The sequence below is a fragment of the Pelophylax lessonae genome (assembly GCF_965119305.1).
Source record: "Pelophylax lessonae genome assembly, chromosome: 4".
Taxonomy (NCBI): domain Eukaryota; kingdom Metazoa; phylum Chordata; class Amphibia; order Anura; family Ranidae; genus Pelophylax; species Pelophylax lessonae.
Window position 1 is genome coordinate 16,500,474 of NC_138771.1, and position 22,125 is coordinate 16,522,598.

The 22,125-nt window shown below is 46.3% G+C and overlaps 1 protein-coding gene across 1 annotated transcript in view; it reads left to right on the forward strand.

Moving 5' to 3' along the window:
* Window positions 1-22,125, forward strand: part of AAGAB (alpha and gamma adaptin binding protein) — a 58,896-nt gene that overhangs the window by 15,533 nt on the left and 21,238 nt on the right. The window contains exons 2-6 of the mRNA XM_082253033.1: window positions 1,590-1,780; window positions 7,301-7,397; window positions 9,738-9,827; window positions 9,911-9,994; window positions 19,047-19,123. Of these exons, the coding sequence (XP_082109159.1) occupies window positions 1,590-1,780; window positions 7,301-7,397; window positions 9,738-9,827; window positions 9,911-9,994; window positions 19,047-19,123 (539 nt within the window). The remainder of the gene's footprint in view (window positions 1-1,589; window positions 1,781-7,300; window positions 7,398-9,737; window positions 9,828-9,910; window positions 9,995-19,046; window positions 19,124-22,125) is intronic.

Sequence of the window (22,125 nt, forward strand, 5' to 3'; positions counted from 1 at the left end):
TTGCTTTTGTTGTAATATCGTGTGACATAAAAAAATTGGAACTACCACTATTTTATTCTCTAGGGCAGGGATCCTCAAACTACGGCCCTCCAGCTGTTGGGGAACTACACATCCCATGAGGCATTGTAAAACTCTGACATTCACAGACATAACTAGGCATGATGGGAATTGTAGTTCCTGAACAACTGGAGGGCCGTAGTTTGAAGACCCCTGCTCTAGGGCAATGATGGAGAACCTTGGCACCCCAGATGTCTTTGGAACTACATTTCCCATGCTGCTCATGCACTCTGCAGTGTTGTTGAGCATCATGGGAAATGTAGTTCCAAAACATCTGGGGTGCCAAGGTTCACCATCACTGCTCTAGGGTGTCTGCTTTCAACACATATCATGTTTGGGGGTTTTGTGTAATCTTTAGGGCTGAAAAGCTTTTTTAACCACTTGCCGACTGCCGCACGACTATCTACGTCGGCAGTCAGCCCCTCACAGGCAAAGCGACGTAGGGCTACGTCGCTAGCCTGTGAGGGTCTAGGGAGCGAGCGAGCGCGCGCCGCCGGAGGCGCGCCCCAGCGTGGTCACGGCCCCCCCGCGCGTGTGACTGGCGGACCCGATGTCCGCCGGTCACTCTGCGATCGCCGCTGCAGAGGGAGAAAGTCAGGCGGCTTGTGTAAACAAGCCGCCTGTCATTCTCCCCTGTGTAGAAACTGTGATCACACGGCTCTACTATGTAGAACCGTTGATCACTGTTTCTACAGCTAAACAGACAGCCAATCACAGTTAGAATCACGCCCCTAGGGACACACACAGCCCCTCCCTCTCAAATAAAGTTAACCCCTTCACTACCAGTGTAATTTTGCAGTAACAGTGCATATGTATAGCTCTGATTACTGCAGTAATGTCACTGGTAACCCCAAAAGTGTCAAAAATGTCAGTCAGGGGTCCGATCTGTCCGCCGCAATGTCGCAGTACCGCAAAAAAAATCGCAGATCGCCACCATTACGCGTTAAAAAAAAAAAACAAAAATGACAAAAATCTTTCCCTTTGTTAGTAAACGCGATAACTTTTGCGCAAACCAATCAAAATACGCTTTTTGCGATTTTTTTTTTTTTTTTTTTTTTTTTTTTTTTTTTTTTTTTTTTTACCAAACATATGTAGCATAAAACAAATTGGCCGAAAATGTTAAATTTTGATTTTTACATTTTTTTTTTTGGGGAATTTCATATAAAAAAAATGTGAAAAATATTGTTATTTTTGCAAAATTGTCGCTCTTTTTTTTGTTTATAGCGCATGATCAAAAAATCGCACAGGTGATCAAATACCACCAAAAGAAAGCTCTGTTTGTGGGAAAAAAAGGACGTCAAATTGGTTTAGGTACAGCGTCGCACGACCGTGCAATTGTCCGTTAAAATCACGCAGTGCCGAATCGCAAAATACCCCCTGGTCAGGAAGGGGGTAAAATCTTCCGGGGCTTAAGTGATTAAACATGTATGCAAAAAATGCAAAAACGGCTCTGGCAGTGAAAAGGTTAAATGAGAGAGAGAGATTGGTAAAACTTTTTGTCTAAGTAATACATTTTTTTTTTTTTTTTTAAGAAATCATCGGCACAGACCAGCTTCCCGAGCTTGTACAGGAGACGGAGGGTGTGCGGCATTACCCCTGGAGGATAGACAACAAGTACTACACAGCCCTTGTAAATATCTGCATAGTACCCAGCACAACCCAGGTGACCGCTCGGGTAGCGGAGTCTGTCCAGGCCTTCGTCGTATACTTCGACAGCACAGTGGTAAGTGTTTATAGCGGATTTAAGATAAAAATATGTATAGGACTAGATTAAAATGACAGTCTGATGTAGTCTTTTATACTGGGATTGAAAAAGGAAAGCGGAACTAAACTCACAGAAATACTCACCTCCTCTTTCCAACGATGCAAGAGTTAATCACTTTCCGCCCAGCCTATATTAAATTGATGACTGGGCGGGCCTCTTGTCGATCTGGGTGGACGTCATATGATGTTCTCCGCGATCGCGCTTCACACACCAGCACTATCCACTGGACACAGCTGATGACTGATCACTGTACCGGCCCCGCTGCCAGTACCATGTGACCGCTGTAACCAATCACAGCAGATCACATGACCATTGTAAACAATGGATGGCTTCCTTTCAAGCCATTCATTGTGTTGCTAGATGTGATTGGTCACAGTGATCACATGGTACAGACTGCGCCAATCACAGCCCATCTGTGCCATGTGATCAGCTGTGGCTAATCACAACAAAACAAACAAATCAATTTCATTCAGTAAAACGATGGCTTATAGCAATTAATTTCATTGCTATATGCAGACATAATGAGATCACTTCCTCCTGAGCAGTACAATATTACTATGGTATCATTAAATTGCTGTGGTTTAAAAAAAATAATTGTAAAAAAAAATGTTTCTTTTTTTTTTTCCGTACTGTCACCAGTTAGTATCCCTTATCACAGCCACACCAGTTATATGTCAACACCAGTAGTTTTTGTCATATTTTTTTTTTTATTTTTTACATGCTGTCACCAGTACAGTACAACATCATGAACTGCACTGGTGACAGTATGTAAAAAAAAAAAAAAAAAAAAAATATATAATTTTTTTTTTTTTTTAATTCCTTCATTTTACAAAAAATTACAAGTTTAAAAAACTTGCTATGCCACTTTATTTGGGGGTAATTTGGGGGGTATTTGTACTGTCCTGGCATTTTACAGGCCTCATGAAATGAGATAGGCCATCAGTACATCAAGAATGATCGATTTTCAGATATTGGAAATTCTGAAGAATCATTTGATATACTTCCCAAATTCCACAAGCGATGTGCCAGAAAGAGACATCAGAACTGTCGCTGTCGTCACTTTCCGTACCTGATGATGAATTTTCCGCTCAGTTCTTCAAGTAACTCAGTTTCGCTGTCGCTGTTTTCCAGTTCATCTAAAAGCGCTTTTGCGCAAAAAAGAACGCTTTTTGGACGCCATGGTCGTTCTCTATTTTCCAGGCACAATGAACTGGAAGGAAAAGCACAGGTAGGGCACTGGAAAAGTCACCAGGTGAAATCCTGTGGTGAAATGGGATGATACAATGTAAGTCAATACAGAATTCGGCCGACAGACAGCAGATTTGCAAGACTGGGCATGCTCAGAAAAGAAAAAACACAGGGAACGTTAACCATCACATGACATCACTTCTGCAGTCGGCTGTAGTCGGCGGACAAAATTCTTGTGCAGTCTTTTGTACTTTTCAACAGACGCGACAGCCCGAAGACAAAAGACGGCCGATCGTTCGGCCGACGATCGGTACGTGTGTACGGGGCTTAAGTATTAACAAGATATAAAATATACAAGCCTAGCGATCGGATTCCAGCGATCGTTTTCTCTCTGTTTTTACTTGTTTGCTGCAGAGTAGCTTCCAATATAAATGTCTCTTGTAGAGAAACTGAACCTTTTATAATTGGAAGTGAATGTTTTTTCAGTAGCCTGGCTCCGTCCGAGTCTTGTGATTCGAGATATTCATTAGCCAAGTTACTGCTTTCACTGTGTTCTGCATTTTCTTAGCAACCAGAGGGCTATAATTTTAATAATGCCCAAATTGTATACAAGCTTAGCGTTTTTTGATTTTTGCAACCCCCCGTGCAGTCCCGATATAAAATCATTACAATACTAAAAATAAACTGCTTGGAATATTCCTCTACATTATGTTCCTGTTGTTTCTCGCACAGCTGAAAGTTGCAAAGAATGTGCTGTTAGCCAGTTTGACTCGATTGCATTGCCCAGTATTGCCATTGTATCATGTTTTCAGGCACTAGGAGCTGGGGGAAGACGTGTTTAGACCAGCCTTTCTCAACCAGCGTTCTTTAGAATCCTCTAGAGCAGTGGTCCTCAACTCCGGTCATCGGGGCCCACTAACAGGCCAGGTTTTCAAGATAACTAAATTACATCACAGGTGATCTCATTTGCTGCTCAGTGATTGCAGTATTCTAGTCTGCATCACCCCAAGGTAATACTTAAAATCTGGACTGTTAGGCTCGGTTTCCACTAGTGCGACTTGCGGTGCGACTTGACACATGTCAAGTCGCACAGCAAGTCAAAACCCATTGTTTTCAATGGGGCCCGTTTCCACTGCCGCGGCTTCAGTTGCGGCGACTTCAAAAGTAGATCGTGCACTACTTTTGAGCCGCCTTCAGTGCGACTTCCCTCTATATATGAGGGACAAGTCTCACTGAAGCCGCAGTTTACTTTCGCTACGAAGTCGTGCTAGAAGTAGCACGACTTCGTAGCCGCACTAGTGGAAACAGAGGCTTAGTGGGCCCTGAGGACCGGAGTTGAGGACCACTGCTCTAGAGCAAGGGGGGTCAAACACAATTTTATAGAGGGCCGCATCAGCATTATGGTTATCCTCAAAGGGCCGTTTTTCTTTTTTTTTTTTTTTGTAAAACTACATAAATTTATCCCAGGATTTTTTTTCTTAGAATAGGTGCAGAAACTCAACCACACCCCCCCCCCTCCCCTCGAACCGCATCGAATGGTGGGTGTGGCCATATTGCACTACAAGTGGGAGTATCTTAAAGGGGCAATAAAGACCAGGAATGCGTTGTGTGGAATGCATGGATGCACTATGTACAGAGTGCAGTTCTGGGGTTCCCTATTCAGAGTGCAAAATTCAGAGGTGTGCTATGTACCAAGCTCAGGATCCTAGGGTGCGCTACGTACAGAGTGCAGAGTTCAGGGGTGCGCTACGTACAGAGTTCAAGTGTCAGGGTTGCACTACATACAGAGTGCAAGGGTCAGGGGTGTTCTACGTACAGAGTTTAGGAGTGTGCTACTTACAGGTTCAGGGTTTAGCAGCGTGCTATGTACAGAGTGTAGGGTTTAGCGATGTGCTATGTACAGAGTGCAGGGGTGCGCTAAAAAGCCCTGGGTGGAAGGGCCACATGAAATGGCCTGGTGGCCTTGTGTTTGACACATGCTGTAGAGCACATATGTCAAACACAAGGCCGCGGGCTGAATATGGCCCGCCAGGCCTTGTCTTGTGGCCCGCCCATGCAGTTATACAGCAAGATCATGGCAGAACTGCATTCAAGATCCTTCAGCTCCCACCTTCCTGCTTCCCGCTGTCACTTGTAAACGAAGAAGCCTTCTGTGTTTATAAGACAATGCTTTGCTTTCAGTGTAATAGATCCCTCATGGCGAGGACAGCTTTCCTGAATGTGAAAGTGAGGACGATCTCCTTGAAAGGCATTGCCGCCTGCACAGGGAGGTATAACCGAGCCAAATACATGGGTAGTAGAGAGAACCGCCTACACAGGAAGAAGTAGGAGAGAGTAGAGATGCAAGGAAGCTTTGAGGGTCTGGTGTTGCACATTGTGCATAGCACACCATAAAGCCCTGCACTCTGTACACAGCGCACCCCTGAGCCCCGCACTCTGTACACAACGCACCCCTGAGCCCCGCACTCTGTACAAAGCTCACCCCTGCACTCTGTAGACAGCGCACCCCTGAGCCCTGCACTCTGTAGACAGCGCACCCCTGAGCCCTGCACTCTGTAGACAGCGCACCCCTGAGCCCTGCACTCTGTAGACAGCGCACCCCTGAGCCCTGCACTCTGTAGACAGCGCACCCCTGAGCCCTGCACTCTGTAGACAGCGCACCCCTGAGCCCTGCACTCTGTAGACAGCGCACCCCTGAGCCCTGCACTCTGTAGACAGCGCACCCCTGAGCCCTGCACTCTGTAGACAGCGCACCCCTGAGCCCTGCACTCTGTAGACAGCGCACCCCTGAGCCCTGCACTCTGTAGACAGCGCACCCCTGAGCCCTGCACTCTGTAGACAGCGCACCCCTGAGCCCTGCACTCTGTAGACAGCGCACCCCTGAGCCCTGCACTCTGTAGACAGCGCACCCCTGAGCTCTGCACTCTGTAGACAGCGCACCCCTGAGCTCTGCACTCTGTAGACAGCGCATCGCTGAGCTCTGCACTCTGTAGACAGCGCATCGCTAAGCTCTGCACTCTGTACACAGTGCACCCCTGAGCCCCGCACTCTGTACACAGCACACCCTGCACTCTGTACACGACGCACCCCTGAACCATGCACTCTGTACATAGCGCACCCCTGAGCCCTGCACTCTGTACACAGCGCACCCCTGAGCCCCGCACTCTGTAGACAGCGCACCCCTGAGCCCCGCACTCTGTAGACAGCGCACCCCTGAGCCCCGCACTCTGTAGACAGCGCACCCCTGAGTGCTGCACTCTGTAGACAGCGCACCCCTGAGCGCTGCACTCTGTAGACAGCGCATCGCTGAGCTCTGCACTCTGTAGACAGCGCATCGCTGAGCTCTGCACTCTGTAGACAGCGCATCGCTGAGCTCTGCACTCTGTAGACAGCGCATCGCTGAGCTCTGCACTCTGTAGACAGCGCATCGCTGAGCTCTGCACTCTGTAGACAGCGCATCGCTGAGCTCTGCACTCTGTAGACAGTGCACCCTGCACTCTGTACACGACGCACCCCTGAACCATGCACTCTGTACACGACGCACCCCTGAACCATGCACTCTGTACACGACGCACCCCTGAACTCTGCACTCTGTACACGGCGCACCCCTGAACTCTGCACTCTGTACACAGCGCACCCCTGAACTCTGCACTCTGTACACAGCGCACCCCTAAACCCTGTACCCTGTTTGAAGCTTACTCCTGAATATTAGAAGAGTAGATACATAGTCTTACAGATACAATCTGCCAACCATACTGTTGATGCAGCCGTGATTAAATGGAATCTGACACCCCTGCTCTAGACGTTGCTAGGGGTTCCTTGAGCAATGAGCAATTTCTAAGTAACCACTGATACCATTGATATTTTTAGCTCTCTGTAAGGGGTTAACTCTTCCCAATGACCTCAAATGTAAGTAGAATTATTCCCACTGACCATCACACTAATGTACTATGAGCTCTGAATATAGCAGGGGTTCCCTGAGACCAGAAAACCATATCAAGGCTTCCTTTTGTGTTAAAAATGTTGACACAGGTTGGCCTAAGCAGTATATAGGAGAGCAGATCACAAGAAATACCCGCAGCAGTGCTGTCACTCACTTCCACGTTGCAGAGAGCAGGTAGGGGACACGGTTGGGGACACGGGGAGATCAGTAGTGATTGGGGTGTCAGCATCCTGGCTGTGCTTTGTAGAAAGTATGTGTGAGTCATAAGAATGGTTCAACAGAATTGTAGCTGTGTATTAGGCTGTTTGGGTGGAGTTCTGCTTTAACTATGCCATATTTCCTGACAGAAATCTGGTCTGGAGACGGTGTCTCCATGGCTTCCATTGCTGGAAGATTGGATGCTAGATGTCATGATCTTGGTGTGTGACCGGGCTTCTGATACTGGTAAGACTCCTTCATACATTTTCCCACTTCTAGTAGGTCCAGGCACGCCACCAAATGTAGGCCTTTCTCTGTGTATAATCTCATCTCTACTCTTCATACTTCTCCTTCAAGGCAGTCCTCTGGTCCAATATTTTTAGACACAGGTTCCCCACTTCTCCACTAACATTGCCTACTGCTTATTTGTAAACCTATTATTTCTAAATGAAATACCTCTGGGTACGCTTCTCGCTGTTGTGTTTTTATTGCATCCTAATTGCTTCTTCACAAGTCAGTGCAGTTTAGATCCGCCTGTCCATTGTTCAGGTGGATCTGGGTGGAACACTCTATGTAAGGCAGGCGGATCTGGATGGGACACTCCATGTAAGGCAGGTGGATCTGGATGGGACACTCTATGTAAGGCAGGTGGATCTGGATGGGACACTCTATGTAAGGCAGGTGGATCTGGATGGGACACTCCATGTAAGGCAGGCTGATCTGGATGGGACACTCCATGTAAGGCAGGCTGATCTGGATGGGACACTCTATGTAAGGCAGGTGGATCTGGATGGGACACTCTATGTAAGGCAGGTGGATCTGGATGGACACTCCCATGTAAGGCAGGTGGATCTGGATGGACACTCCCATGTAAGGCAGGCTGATCTGGATGGGACACTCTATGTAAGGCAGGTGGATCTGGATGGACACTCCATGTAAGGCAGGTGGATCTGGATGGACACTCCCATGTAAGGCAGGTGGATCTGGATGGACACTCCCATGTAAGGCAGGTGGATCTGGATGGACACTCCCATGTAAGGCAGGTGGATCTGGATGGACACTCCCATGTAAGGCAGGTGGATCTGGATGGACACTCCCATGTAAGGCAGGTGGATCTGGATGGACACTCCCATGTAAGGCAGGTGGATCTGGATGGACACTCCCATGTAAGGCAGGTGGATCTGGATGGGACACTCCATGTAAGGCAGGTGGATCTGGATGGGACACTCCATGTAAGGCAGGTGGATCTGGATGGGACACTCCATGTAAGGCAGGTGGATCTGGATGGGACACTCCATGTAAGGCAGGTGGATCTGGATGGGACACTCCATGTAAGGCAGGTGGATCTGGATGGGACACTCCATGTAAGGCAGGTGGATCTGGATGGGACACTCCATGTAAGGCAGGTAGATGTAAACAGACATTTGTTTGTTACATTCAGCATTCAACATTATCAAGAAGTCCTACAGCCCATGGCGCTGTAGATAATCGACGTGGCCAAAAGAGAAAAATTGATCAAAGATTGCAACGAGGGATTGTTTGAATGGTGGTAAAAGAACCCTCGATCAACTTCCAGATAAATTCAAGCTGACCATCTGGCACAGGGTATAACAATGTCCGCTCACACTATGTCACCATCTGAATGAAAGGGACGCAATGGTAGGAGACCCAGGAGGATTCCACTGCTAACTCCAGATTGGAATTTGCCAAAACATACCTGAGGAAGCCAAAATCCTTTTGGGAGAATGTGCTGTGGACAGACGAAAAAAAATTACAGCTTTTCGGTAAAGCCCGTCATTCTACTGTTTCAAAAAAAATGAAGCCTTTAAAGAAAAGAATACAGTCTCTACAGTCAAATATGGTGGAGGTTCACTGATGTTTTGGGGTTGCTTTGCTGCTTCAGGCACTGGATGTCTTCACCGTGTGCATTGCGTTTTGAAATCTGAAGACTACCAAATAATTCTGGGGACCAGTGTCAAAAAGTTGGGTCTCTGTCAGAGGTCATGGGTCTTACAGTAGGACAAAGACCCAAAGCACACATCAAAAAGCACCCAGAAATGGTTTAAGACAAAGCGCTGGAGAGTACTGAACTAGCCAGCAATGAGTCAAGGTCTAAATCCCACTTGTGGCGAAATCTTAAAACACCAGTTGGTTAAAGGAACCCCTCAAATCTGAGAGACCTGCAGTAGTTGGCGAAAGAAGAGTGGTCCAAAATTCCAGTAGAGAGGTGTAAGAAACTCATTGATGGCTCCAGGAAGTTATTAATTTCAGTTATTTATTCCAAGTGGTGTGCTACCAAATATTAAATTGAGGGTGCCAATAATTTTGTCCAGTCCATTTTTGGAGTTTTGCAGGAAATGTGTCAGGTTTGGCTTTTTGCTTCTCCACTTTTTTGTGTCATACCAATGCAGACAAAAGAAATGAACATGAGAATGCCTAAAGATTTATAATTGCAACAATTTTCTGGGTGCAGTGATGAATTATCTGACAGAAATGCAGGGGTGCCAATATTTTTGGCCATGACTATATACATCTCTAATACTGCGTTTTTTTTTTTTTTTTTTTGTTTTTGTTTTTTTTTTGCAGGTGTGAGCAGACAGACAGCACAGGAATGGTGTATCCAACATGGGTTCGAGCTGGTGGAGCTGAACCCGGAGGAGCTGCCAGATGAAGATGGTAATCAAATCTTGAACTGGAAATTTATCTTCTGTCAGGAAGTTTCAGGAATTCTTCATTCTTTTATTCTTTTTTTGCTGCAGATGATTTCCCAGAGTCCACCGGTGTTACCCGAATAGTACAGGCTTTAAATGCCAATGTGTGGTCTAATGTGGAAATGAAGAATGGTGAGCACCTTTAACTTTTAAAGGAACATTAGAATTTTGCATTTACATGCAGTTAAAATGACATTTTTGCAGATACTTTTTCATCAGTTTTATTTTACGGTTCCAAGGAAGGCCTTTATTGCTATTGGTTTGTGATTTTATTTTTAATACTTTAAAGTGAATCTAAGGTCGAAGGGGCCTACTTCTAGCTGAAAGCGGATGTCATGATTTGCTTTCCACTGGACAACGCAGTATTTACTCCACATCATACAATTTCTTTATAAATGTAGCCCTAAACGTGAACTATTTACTTTCCCATTGGCATCCTTGCAACAAAGCCCAAAATGTTTTGCAACAAATACATTGTGTAGATAATTCCAAAAAAAGTTGCTTTGGTTTTTCAGTTGCATCTTGGGAGATTGATTTCATCATACTTTCCCCCTCTAATTTCCCCAGTCCTCAATTGTGTTCCTCCTCTAATCTCCTCACCATTGGATTGGCTGTCTTTTTGTAATCTCTCCAACCCTCAATGGGCTTTTGTCTCCTAATTTGCACAGCCTTGGATTGGCTTCCTATAATTTCTCAAGATACAGTCAGACCACAGGCCAGACACCCTTACACCCCCAGCTGACCCACACATCCCATCTCCCCCCCCACATACACCCCATTTACCCTGCCCCAGTGCCCACCCAGTAACCTCAAAATAGGAAATAGCCCCCAACACTGTCTGGCTGTCAGGTCCTGTACTGGCTATGGCATGTGGGTCCTGCTGGGAGCTGGCCATGGCCTGTTCGTCCTACTGGCCGTGGGCTGTGGGTCCTGCTGGCCTTGGGCTGTGGGTCCTGCTGGCCTTGGGCTGTGGGTCCTGCTGGCCTTGGGCTGTGGGTCCTGCTGGCCATGGGCTGTGGGTCCTGCTGGCCTTGGGCTGTGGGTCCTGCTGGCCTTGGGCTGTGGGTCCTGCTGGCCTTGGGCTGTGGGTCCTGCTGGCCTTGGGCTGTGGGTCCTGCTGGCCTTGGGCTGTGGGTCCTGCTGGCCTTGGGCTGTGGGTCCTGCTGGCCGTGGGCTGTGGGTCCTGCTGGCCGTGGGCTGTGGGTCCTGCTGGCCGTGGGCTGTGGGTCCTGCTGGCCGTGGGCTGTGGGTCCTGCTGGCCGTGGGCTGTGGGTCCTGCTGGCCGTGGGCTGTGGGTCCTGCTGGCCGTGGGCTGTGGGTCCTGCTGGGTGCTGGCCATGGCCTGTGGGTCCTGCTGGGTGCTGGCCATGGCCTGTGGGTCCTGCTGGGTGCTGGCCATGGCCTGTTGGTCCTGCTGGGTGCTGGCCATGGCCTGTTGGTCCTGCTGGGTGCTGGCCATGGCCTGTTGGTCCTGCTGAGTGCTGGCCATGGCCTTTTGATCCTGCTGGGTGCTGGCCATGGCCTTTTGATCCTGCTGGGTGCTGGCCATGGCCTTTTGATCCTGCTGGGTGCTGGCCATGGCCTTTTGATCCTGCTGGGTGCTGGCCATGGCCTTTTGATCCTGCTGGGTGCTGGCCATGGCCTTTTGGTCCTGCTGGGTGCTGGCCTAGGCGCACTGATCAGGCTGCACTGATGGGCACTGGTGAGGCTCCATTGATGGACACTGCTGAGGTTGCATTGATGGGCACTGATGAGGCTGCACTGATGGGCACTGGGGATTTTTTCAGCCCTTCATTGACTATGTACCCCTAATCCGACCATCCCTCCCCCTGATCTGCCTAGCTCTTGACTGGCTTCTTCCCCCTAATCTCTCCAGCCCTCAGTTGGCTTCTTCCACTTAATCCCTCCAACCCTCAATTGGCTTCCTCCCCCTGATCCCTCCAGCCCTCCATTGGCTGGACAGATTAAAAAGATGGGACCTGATTGCATCGCTTTCCCAATGCAGTTGGAAGGTTTAGGTATCCTTTTACCTGGAAGTTTGCTTTTTTTATACACATCTTTTAAAGTTTAATTTTTATTTTCACTTTCTGTTGTATTTTGGGCTGTGCCGTGTTGCCGGTGTTGTAAAATTTTGTCGGACCCGTGAAAAAATCGGACCTCGTCACTTCCGGTGACAGAGCATCACAAAACAGCTGATAGGATTTGTCGGACCCGTGAAAAAATCGGACCTCGTCACTTCCGGTGACAGAGCATCACAAAACAGCTGATAGGAGTCGTCCGTGCGCATGCGCAGAAGACATTTTTCGTGGTTTGGAAAAATTATAACAGAGAGCGGACAGCTGATTGAGAGAAGGCGGAGCTGAGGTGCGATGGAGGATGGAGGACACCGCCGCGTCATCGAGACATCAGGGAGGGAGGCACATATGCAGAGCTGGCGGAGGAGGCGGGACGGAGGTGTGGCCGTGTAATATATGCAGGACTTTAGCGACTCCTTGTTTTATTATCTTTAGTAATTATCGTATTATTTATCCTTCGGATTTCATTACATTTACTATTTATATAATACAAAATAAGAAATAGTAAATGTAATGAAATCCTAAGGATAAATAATACGATAATTACTAAAGATAATAAAACAAGGAGTCGCTAAAGTCCTGCATATATTACACGGCCGCACCTCCGTCCCGCCTCCTCTATTCAGCTCTGCAGATGACGCGGCGGTGTCTTCCGTCCCACCTCAGCCCCGCCTCCTCTCATTCAACTGCCCGCTCTGTGTTATAAGTTTACCAAACCAAGATAATGTCTTGTGCGCATGCGCACTTGAGACTCCTATCACCGGAAGTGACGAGGTCCGATTTTTTCACGGGTCCGAGAAAATTTTAGAACACCGGAAATTGCACAGTGCATAGTTTACTTTTTAAGTGTAGGTGTACTTTAAAGAGGAATAAACAAGGTGCATCTAAAATGTTTAGTGCATGCTCTGACATCTCAACAGCAACATGGGCCAGGTGCGCATGCATGCATATGGCCATCCAGAGGCATATCAAGAAGCATCGCCAGCTAGCCTGGAGTACACAAGACCGTCAGGGAAAACCGGCTGCAGGCAGTGAAATGTAGTCCATGTGAGAGATAGGGTCACAGTGCAATGGAGCAACAAGTGAACATCAAGTTCTACTACAAATTGGGGAAGCCGGCGACAGAGATGCATGAAATGTTGGTGCAAGTGTATGGGACGGGAGCCGTGAATAGAAAAAGTTGTCTACGACAGTTTCAAATGCTTTCATGATGGGAAGGGAACGACTGAGGATGAGCCATGTTCAGGTCGGCTGTCGATCAGCAGAGCCCCAGACATGATCAAGCGCTACAAATGCTGGCACGAGATCGTCAAATGACTCTACAATTGATGGTCGGAGGAATTGGGCATTTGCAAGGATACGGTGCGCACCATCGTCTGCAAAGATTTCGGTAAGCAGAAGGTCTGTTCCCGGTTTGTGCTGCACAAGCTGACAGACGGACAGAAAGTAAAATGGATGGAAACCTCTTGAGGTTTCAACACCATGGGGGACCAGGATCCATGCTTTCTGCCAACCACCTTCACAGGGGGTGAGACCCGGTTCTGCCAATTCCATCCGGAATCCAAGTGGCACCCAAGCGGCAATCAATGAAATGTGGTTCACCGTCTTCCCCGCTACCCAAAAGGAGGCGCCTGCAAAAGTCCAAGGTCAAGACAATGTTTTGCTGACGTGGTGGCAATCCAAGCAAGTGTAACAGTGGTTCTATGATTGATTCCTAAAGAGGCCTTTGCTGACAGTTTCCAAAAGCTTTTGAACATTGTCAAGAGTGTGTTGTGAAGGATGGTGATTATTTTGAAGGCTAATAAAGATAATTTGTATCTTCTGTTTTGTTTGTTTTCTGAAACCATTCACCGAACTTTTTAGATACGCCTCGTAGATCACTGAACTTGACCACCTCATCACAGACAGAGGGCCTCCAAGCATTGCTGTCTAAATTTCATGATGCTAGGATATGGAATCCTACAGTATTACGAAATCCGTTAATTTGATTGAATGCCGTGGGCAACTGCTTTACTTTTGATGTTGTTTACTTTGTCAGCTTTAGAAGATTATTTTTACTAAGGAAAGTCCATATTATCATAAAAGTGGAAGGACAGAATTCAGTGCACAGAGCCACCCTTCCCCAACTAACGTCTGTCTGACATGGTACTGGTCAGTGTTCTGCAAAGATTTATAGGAACAGGCTGAACTTTCTGTACAGTATGGTGAGCTGAAATACACTAGACTTTTTATTTACTCTGACTTCTCAGATGATGAACTTTTAATTACAATTTCCACTATGTCAGCGTAGAGTTCAACATCAAAACCAGAGTCAGTAAAAAATTCCATGACTATGTGTAAACAGAAGAAGTGTGGATTTTCATGTGTTGTGGATGTAAACTAGGGGCACTGGGTAGGCGTGTTGTTTATAGAACGACCGATTATCGGCAACACCGATATATCGGGGGCCGATATGCACTTCCCTTTCGTGATGTCATTGCGTATGTTGCGCACACACGTTCTGTCTTCTAACACCGCCTCCCACGCCTGCGCGGCCCATACGTTATGCCATTTCAACGCGCGCTGCACACATTCTCTGCCTTAAGACCGCCCCCCACGCCTCACACAGTCTCGTGTTACAGTCAGCTGCAGTCCATTCCGGTCACTGTGCCATCCATCCATCCACAGGCCCTGGCCTCAGCCACAGGGTGCCAGCCATCCGGCCTACAGCAACAGAACTGGCCAGCATCCAGCCACCCAGCCCACAACAGGGTTCAGGTGCGCAAGCAACCAGCCACCCAGATGACACCAAGCCAACCACCCGCCACTGTGACCAGTGACCACACAGTGTTCCAGCAAGCCAGCTACCCACAACAGGCCAAAGTGAGTGAGTGACACCAAGCCAGCCAACCAGCCACCACAGACTGTTCCTGCAAGCCAGCCACCCCACAACAGGGTGACACCAAGCCAGCCAACCAGCCACCACAGACTGTTCCTGAAAGCCAGCCACCCGTAACATGGTGACACCAGTCACATGCCAGCCAGCCACCACAAGTTTCCTGCAAGCCAGCCACCCATAACAGGGTGATACCAAGCCAGCCAACCAGCCACCACATACTGTTCCTGAAAGCCAGCCACCCATAACAGGGTGACACCAAGCCAGCCAGCCAGTGCCACCACAGTGTTCCTGCAAGCCAGCCACCCAGAACAGGGTGACTCCAGCCACCACAGTGTTCCCGCAAGCAAGCCACCTCCAAAGGGCGACACCAAGCCAGCGACACTGCCAGGCATCAGCCACCAACCCACAACAGGGTGCCAGTGCCAGCAGCAACTTCAGCAAGCCATTCCTTTAATCTTTTTAACATAAGCATGGGATCAGTAACTGCAAAAGAAAAAAAAATACGTCAAATCTTTGGGCCCATTTAAGAGTTCATCATATTGAATTGTATCATGCAGCACAGAAAAAACAAAATGAATATCAATGTGATTTTGATTCAATACCTCCTCCACTATCCCAGGCAACAATAACAGATATGTTTGTGGAAAAAAAAATGTCACTGTTTATATTCAGATGGAAGATCCCAACTGCTAGACAGAGTAATCACAGAGATGATTGTCACTGATAACCAGCCATTTACATTGGTGTCTGACTCAGGATTTCAGCGGTTGATGTCCATACTTGAGCCAAGCTACACACCGAAGAGTGAGAAGTATTATCCAACCGAAATGCTGGCAAAGCTTTACCAAAAGGTCGTTGACAAAGTAAAGGCTATGCTGCAACCAGAGAATGCTGGCAACTCACTCTCATTCACGAAGGACTGCTGGTCACAAACAGAGTCAGAGTCTCTAATCATTCTTACATGCCACTTCATTGACAGTGGATGGACAAAAAGGCAATTGGTGTTGAATACAAAAGGGATGCAAGGATTCCAAACTGAATACAGTAGAGAAATGTTTTAAGGCATGCTTGAAGAATGGGGAATCAAGAAAGACTGAGTGATGCTTGCGCAACTTCGAGACAGTGGAGCAAACATGCGTAAAGGAATGAGGCTTGCTGAAATGTCAGACCTCTGTGTCGTGTCACACAACACCCTCCAAATTTCAAATGATGGTCTGTCAAGCCAAAGAGCTTTGATATATGTTTTGAGAAGCATGAAGAGATTAAAAATGTTATGCTTGCAAGTCTTTGGAATCCTCAATACAAGAACAATGCTTTCTCTTCTGATGATGTATTGGCTAAGGCGAAACAATGGCTGACAGAAGATATTCAACAGGAGGTGCAGGAGGTTCCTGCCAAAAAGACAAGTCCAGAACACTATTTTTATGAAGAGCAGCATGCTGCAAAAACAGACAAATGTCCAAAAATACGTCAACAAACAGAAGAGAATCTTCTTCATCGTGGTTCGAATTGATCAGGACATTTTCAGTCTTTTTTTGGGGCCTCATGCAGAGGATTCAATTTCTTCTGAATCTGCAATGATGAGCCTGGATGATGAACTTCATCTCTATTTGAAAGAAGCCATAATTGACAGAAGAAGTCATCCTCTTCAGTGATGGAGAGAAAATAAGGCACGCTACAAAAGACTTGCTTCCCATGCTAGAAGATCTCTCCCTCTCCTTTCTCCCCCCTCTTCTCTCTCTCTTGTCCTCGTCCTCCTCCTCGTCGTCTTCTTTCTTCTTTCTTTTTCCTGTAGTTGCAGTGAGTGCCCTACTGCAGAGGTAGTCCACTGACTCCAATCCAATCCACTGTCTAGCTCATGGGTGTCCAACCTTTTGGCTTCTCTGGGCCACATTAAGTGTAGAGAAATGTTCTCGGGCCGCATATAAAATATATACTATAGTTAAGGTGTATACTGTAAGTAATAAAACTCTGCCGCGCCCTTCCCACGCTGCTGCGCCCCCTCCCCCCCCCCCCGCACTAATTTAACACCACTAGTGGATAATCCCCTCCGAGGCAGCCTCTGCCTACAGTTAGTTGGAAGCCGCTGTGGCCGTGCCCCCAACTCGACTTCCTTCCTCCCCAGAAAAATAAAAAATTGTCAGGGGGCAGTGGGCCGCATTGCCTGCGGTTCCGGGCCGCAGGTTGGACATGCCTGGTCTAGCTGTTGCCTTGAATTTTTTCTAGCAGTATTGCACTGACTGCTGTAGTTGCAGTGAGTGCCCTGCTGCTAAGAGTCCAATCCAATGTCTAGCTTGTTGCCTAGCTGTTTTTTTCTAGCAGTTTTGCACTGACTGCTGTAGTTTCAGTGAGTGCCCTACTGCAGAGGCCCTACTTCCCTACTCCATCCATCTTCCCATCAAATCTGACTAGCTTCCCTGTTCCTGCTGAAGAAAAGCATCCCCACAAAATTATGCTGCCACCACCATGTTTCAGGGTTGGGATGGTGTGTACAGGGTGATGTGCAGTGTTCATTTTCCACCACACGTAGCGTTTTGCTTTTAGGCCAAAAAGTTAAATTTTGCTCTCATCTGACCAAAGCAACTAATTCTATGTTTGCTGTGTCCCCCACATGGCTTCTCTCAAACTACAAATGGGATTTCTTATGGCTTTCTTCTTGTCACTCTTCCATAAAGGGCAGATTTGTGGAGTGCTGACTAATAGTTGTCCTGCAGACAGATTCTCCCACCTGAGCTGTGGATCTCTGCAGTTCCTCCAGAGTTACCATGGACCTCTTGGCTGCTTAGTACAAAAAACAAACACTCATATATAAAAGTGCAATCAACATATGTGGTGTAAATATAAAGTCCAAAATTGTGGTGCAATAATAATCTGTGTCCCAATGTGAACATGCACTAAAGCCCTGTGCATTTTGTGTGACCATACCACAAAATCACTGTGCAATCTGCGTAAGCATTCAATGAAGTACAATGTGCAATTCCTGCAGAAACACTCTTCTTGTGAGCAAAACAATTCTCAGGTGGTGCGCTCCTATCCCATATCACCTTGAACTGCTTCTCTTGTTGGGTTTGACCACAAAGTTGTACAGAGGTCAGCAAATGTATGCATGCCCTCCTGGGTTTATAAAATAACGATGATCTCCTCTATAGAACTCCCGCAAGGAAATAACCTCTCAGGGGTTCCACATCCACTCAGAAGTCACATAAAAAATAAAGCCTCCTATAGTGCTCACTGACAGTTTTTTAATACCACTTGGAGACTAGGCCTAAGGCCCCATTCACACTTGTGCGACTTCAAATTCGCATGATTTTACCGTGATTTTTGTTGCCGTGATTTTGATGTGAGTTTGACTGGGCTTGAATGTCCTTGGACCTCAAAACGCATCAAAATCGTGCCAAGTAGTGCAGGGACTACTTTGAAGTCGGTGTGACTTCAAGTCGCACAGATATGAATGGTACTCATTGGAAATAATGGAGAACGACTTGTCATGCGATTTTGCAGTCCCAAATCGCATTACAAGTCGCACAAGTGTGAAAGGGGCCTAAAGTCCCAAAGTGACTTCAGTCTTGTTTTTGGTTTTTTGCTTAAAAACGACAAACATGTTCTACCTACCTCCTCTGTGCAGTGGCTTTAACAGGGCAACCCCGATCTTCCTCTTCTCGGGTCTCTCTTCAGCTCTCTTGACCCCTCCCTTCTGACGATTGTCCCCGAGTGGAGCCGCAGCTCATTTTGTCCATTCAGAGACAGAGCCCCGGTTAGGCTCCGCCCCCTTCTTCTTATTGGCTCACTGGCCGAGCACTGGTTAAGCTTGTAGGAGGAGTTTTCATTCTGCACTGCCTGTGTCCTAAAAGACGGCAGGACTCCTGACCCTCTGTCTGGTCAGTGCTGGTGAATATTGGTGAGCCAATCACACAAGCCAGAAATTATGTTTCTGGGGGTGTGGTCAATATATATTCTGTGTACTGAATAACTCCAGGCGGCCATATTGCATTGTATTTTTGAAAATTACGACAGTTGCAGATTGAAAAGCAAAGTACATTTTTAATAACATTCAATTACAATATGATTTGTGTCACAATTGTATACGCTGTATTGTTTTTTTGTATTTGCTATTTTTTTTCCCCCCACGAAAGTGGAGTTGCCCTTTAAGGATTGTCTTTGTTTTGCCAGCCATGCATGCACATTGCTTGCTGACATACTGAGTTGGTAAATCATGTTTATGTATTTCTAGAACAGTCCTTTGGGATCTTTGGCTCCTTGGCAGGAGTGAACCTTAGCACAGAGAGCAGCGGAGATCCACAGGATAGCGTAAGTGGGTATCTTCATTATGTCAGAGGCTACTAATGTCAGCTGTGTGTACTGAGGGTCAATCCATGCCAAATGCATTGTTGTGTATTTTGAACCATTTTCTAGAGCAGACAAATATGGCATGAAAATAAATATATTGTTATTGTGCCACTGAAGTCTGTTGAAATGGAGTCCTTTAAACATATACCACCACTCCTATTACAGATCCAATAACTACACACTCTGCTCTGAAAAAGCCCTAAAATAACGAAGTTAATTTACCAAGACTGGATCAGCTGTGCAGTGTAACCAATCCGCTGCTAGCTCTCATTTTCAAAGCTTAAAGTGGTTGTAAACCTTGATATATTATCAGTGAAGTGAGTGACCTCAGATGATACACGGAGATGAAACAAATCTTCCTACATAAGTTTTATCTTTTATCTGAGAGAGATGAAGTTACTACGCTCTCGCGCGCATTCTCTCTCTCTTTCTCTCTTTCTCTCTCTTTCTTTCTTCCTTTCTTTCTTTTTTTCTTTTTTTTTTTTCTTTTTTTCTTTCTTTCTTTTTTTCTTTTTTTTTTTTCTTTTTTTCTTTCTTTCTTTCTTTCTTTCTTTTTTTCTTTCTTTTTTTCTTTTTTTTTTTCTTTTTTTCTTTTTTTCTTTCTTTCTTTCTTTCTTTCTTTCTTTCTTTCTTTCTTTCTTTCTTTCTTTCTTTCTTTCTTTCTTTCTTTCTTTCTTTCTTTCTTTCTTTCTTTCTTTTTTTCTTTCTTTCTTTTTTTCTTTCTTTCTTTCTTTCTTTTTTTCTTTCTTTCTTTCTTTCTTTCTTTCTTTCTTTCTTTCTTTCTTTCTTTCTTTCTTTCTTTCTTTCTTTTTTTCTTTCTTTCTTTTTCTCTCTCTCTCTCTCTCTCTCTCTTCTCTCTCTCTTCTCTCTCTCTTCTCTCTCTCTTCTCTCTCTCTTCTCTCTCTCTTCTGTTTTATAGATCCTCAGGGTGGTTTGTTCTGTCCCAATTGGGGTCGACTTATGACTTCCATAGGGGGAGTTTGACAAGTGGTGCCTGACATGCACTAGATGAACGGTCAATAAAGCCTTTTTTTCCTAAAAAAATAGTTTTTGTCTGAGGCTAGACATATGTAATCCCAAGCACATGAGTTCCAATTGGTTGATTTTTATATTATGCCTCATTCACATGGGTGATAATGCTCATATAGGATGAACAGTTTGCATTCAGGGCTGTTTACACGTACGCGCATGCCTGTCACATTGGGGTGAGCGGCTGTGTCCATGCAGCTGCTACATCCTAATAGAATGCAATGGGCTGCATGCAGCACCTGTTAGTTTGAGATGCTACAAAAAAGGAGCCCGCTCTTGCTATACAGGTACTATCGCTCGTGTGAACAAGGTCTTATAAATAGTGTTTCTTTTGACCTTTGGCTTTGGTTTTTGAATGTGTTAATATACAATACTCTGTCGCAGGGGTCTCCACACATTCTAAACAAAGGGACCACTTGGAGTAGTAAATACCCCACCATCAGTGGTTTCAGTTTTGGTGGCCACTGGGGGGGATAAATAAATTACATGGCACCTGTGGTCAGAAGAAGGAGGAATAGCACCCCATCGTTGTGTTGGTGTCAGTGTAAAGAATAGAGCCTTAGCATTAGTATCGGTGGAAAAAATGGCGTCCCATTACTGCTGTTAGTGGCAGGAATAGTATCCCTTCATTGGTGTCAGTGGGAGGAATAGAACCCCATCATTGGTGTCAGTGGGAGGAATAGTGCCCCATCAATGTCGTCAGTGGGAGGAATAGTGCCCCATCAATGTCGTCAGTGGGAGGAATAGTGCCCCATCATTGGTGTCAGTGGGAGGAATAGTACCCCATCATTGGTGTCAGTGGGAGGAATAGTGCCCCAACATTGGTATCAGTGGGAGGAATATTGCCTCATCATTGGTGTCAGTGGGAGGAATAGTGCCCCATCAATGTCGTCAGTAGCATTAGTATCGGTGGAAAAAAAATGGCGTCCCATTACTGGTGTTAGTGGCAGGAATAGTTTCCCATCATTGGTGTCAGTGGGATGAATAGTACCCCATCGTTGGTGTCAGTGGGAGAAATACAGTAGTGAAACTCTTGTAGCCTAGAACAGTGTAACAAGTGAATTAAATCAAAAATAATTTTTTTGTGAATAAGTAGCCACAATCTGTTCACAAAAAATTACAAATTATAAATGGTGAAAAAAGTTAATAAATAGTCCAGTGCTCCACAATTCAATGTGTTTAGTGAAGAGATGACGCTCCAACTTTCCCACATGCAAATACAACAAACTGTTTGTAGTGCAGCTGAAATAATCCATAATGTAAAGTGTGTCACCGCTGTGCTCTATATGTGAAAATTGGCTGCTAATTAAAACATGTGGTTAAAAAAGATAATGGAACACTATCATCAAGGACAATGAATTTGAGCGATATGGGATAAAATCTTGCATGGCTGTCAGCAGTGCGGTCCGCGCTAATTGGCGTCACTTTGCTAGCTCCAAACCAACGCGTTTCCTCTCAGAAGGCATCGACTGGGATGAAGGCTCATTGGAGCCAGTGAAAGGAATGGTGTCCCATCATTGGTGTCAGTGGTAGAAATAGTGCCTTGTTTCAGTGAGAGGAACAGTGCCCTAAGGGCCAAATAAAGGCAAGCAAAGGGCTGCATCCGGCCCCCGGGCCACAGTTTGGAGACCACTGCTTTATTCTATAAGGCTCCTTGCATAAGGGTCCATTGGGTGCAGTGTGCCCGGGAAGGTCGGGTTCAGTGTTTATAGGTGAGTGCGGTTGGACGGGGCTGAACGATGTACCAAGTGCTACCCGCATTCAGGAACGAAGGTCGGGAACGCAGGTCTTCTGCATTGACTGTCCCAGCTAGCAAAGCACTGATGACAGATTGTCCACAGTATGGACACGCCAGCCTCAGTGCTGCCCCCCACCATGTGATTCATGTATCTGTTCTTGACCGGTACATATATCTATCACCTGCACCGACACTT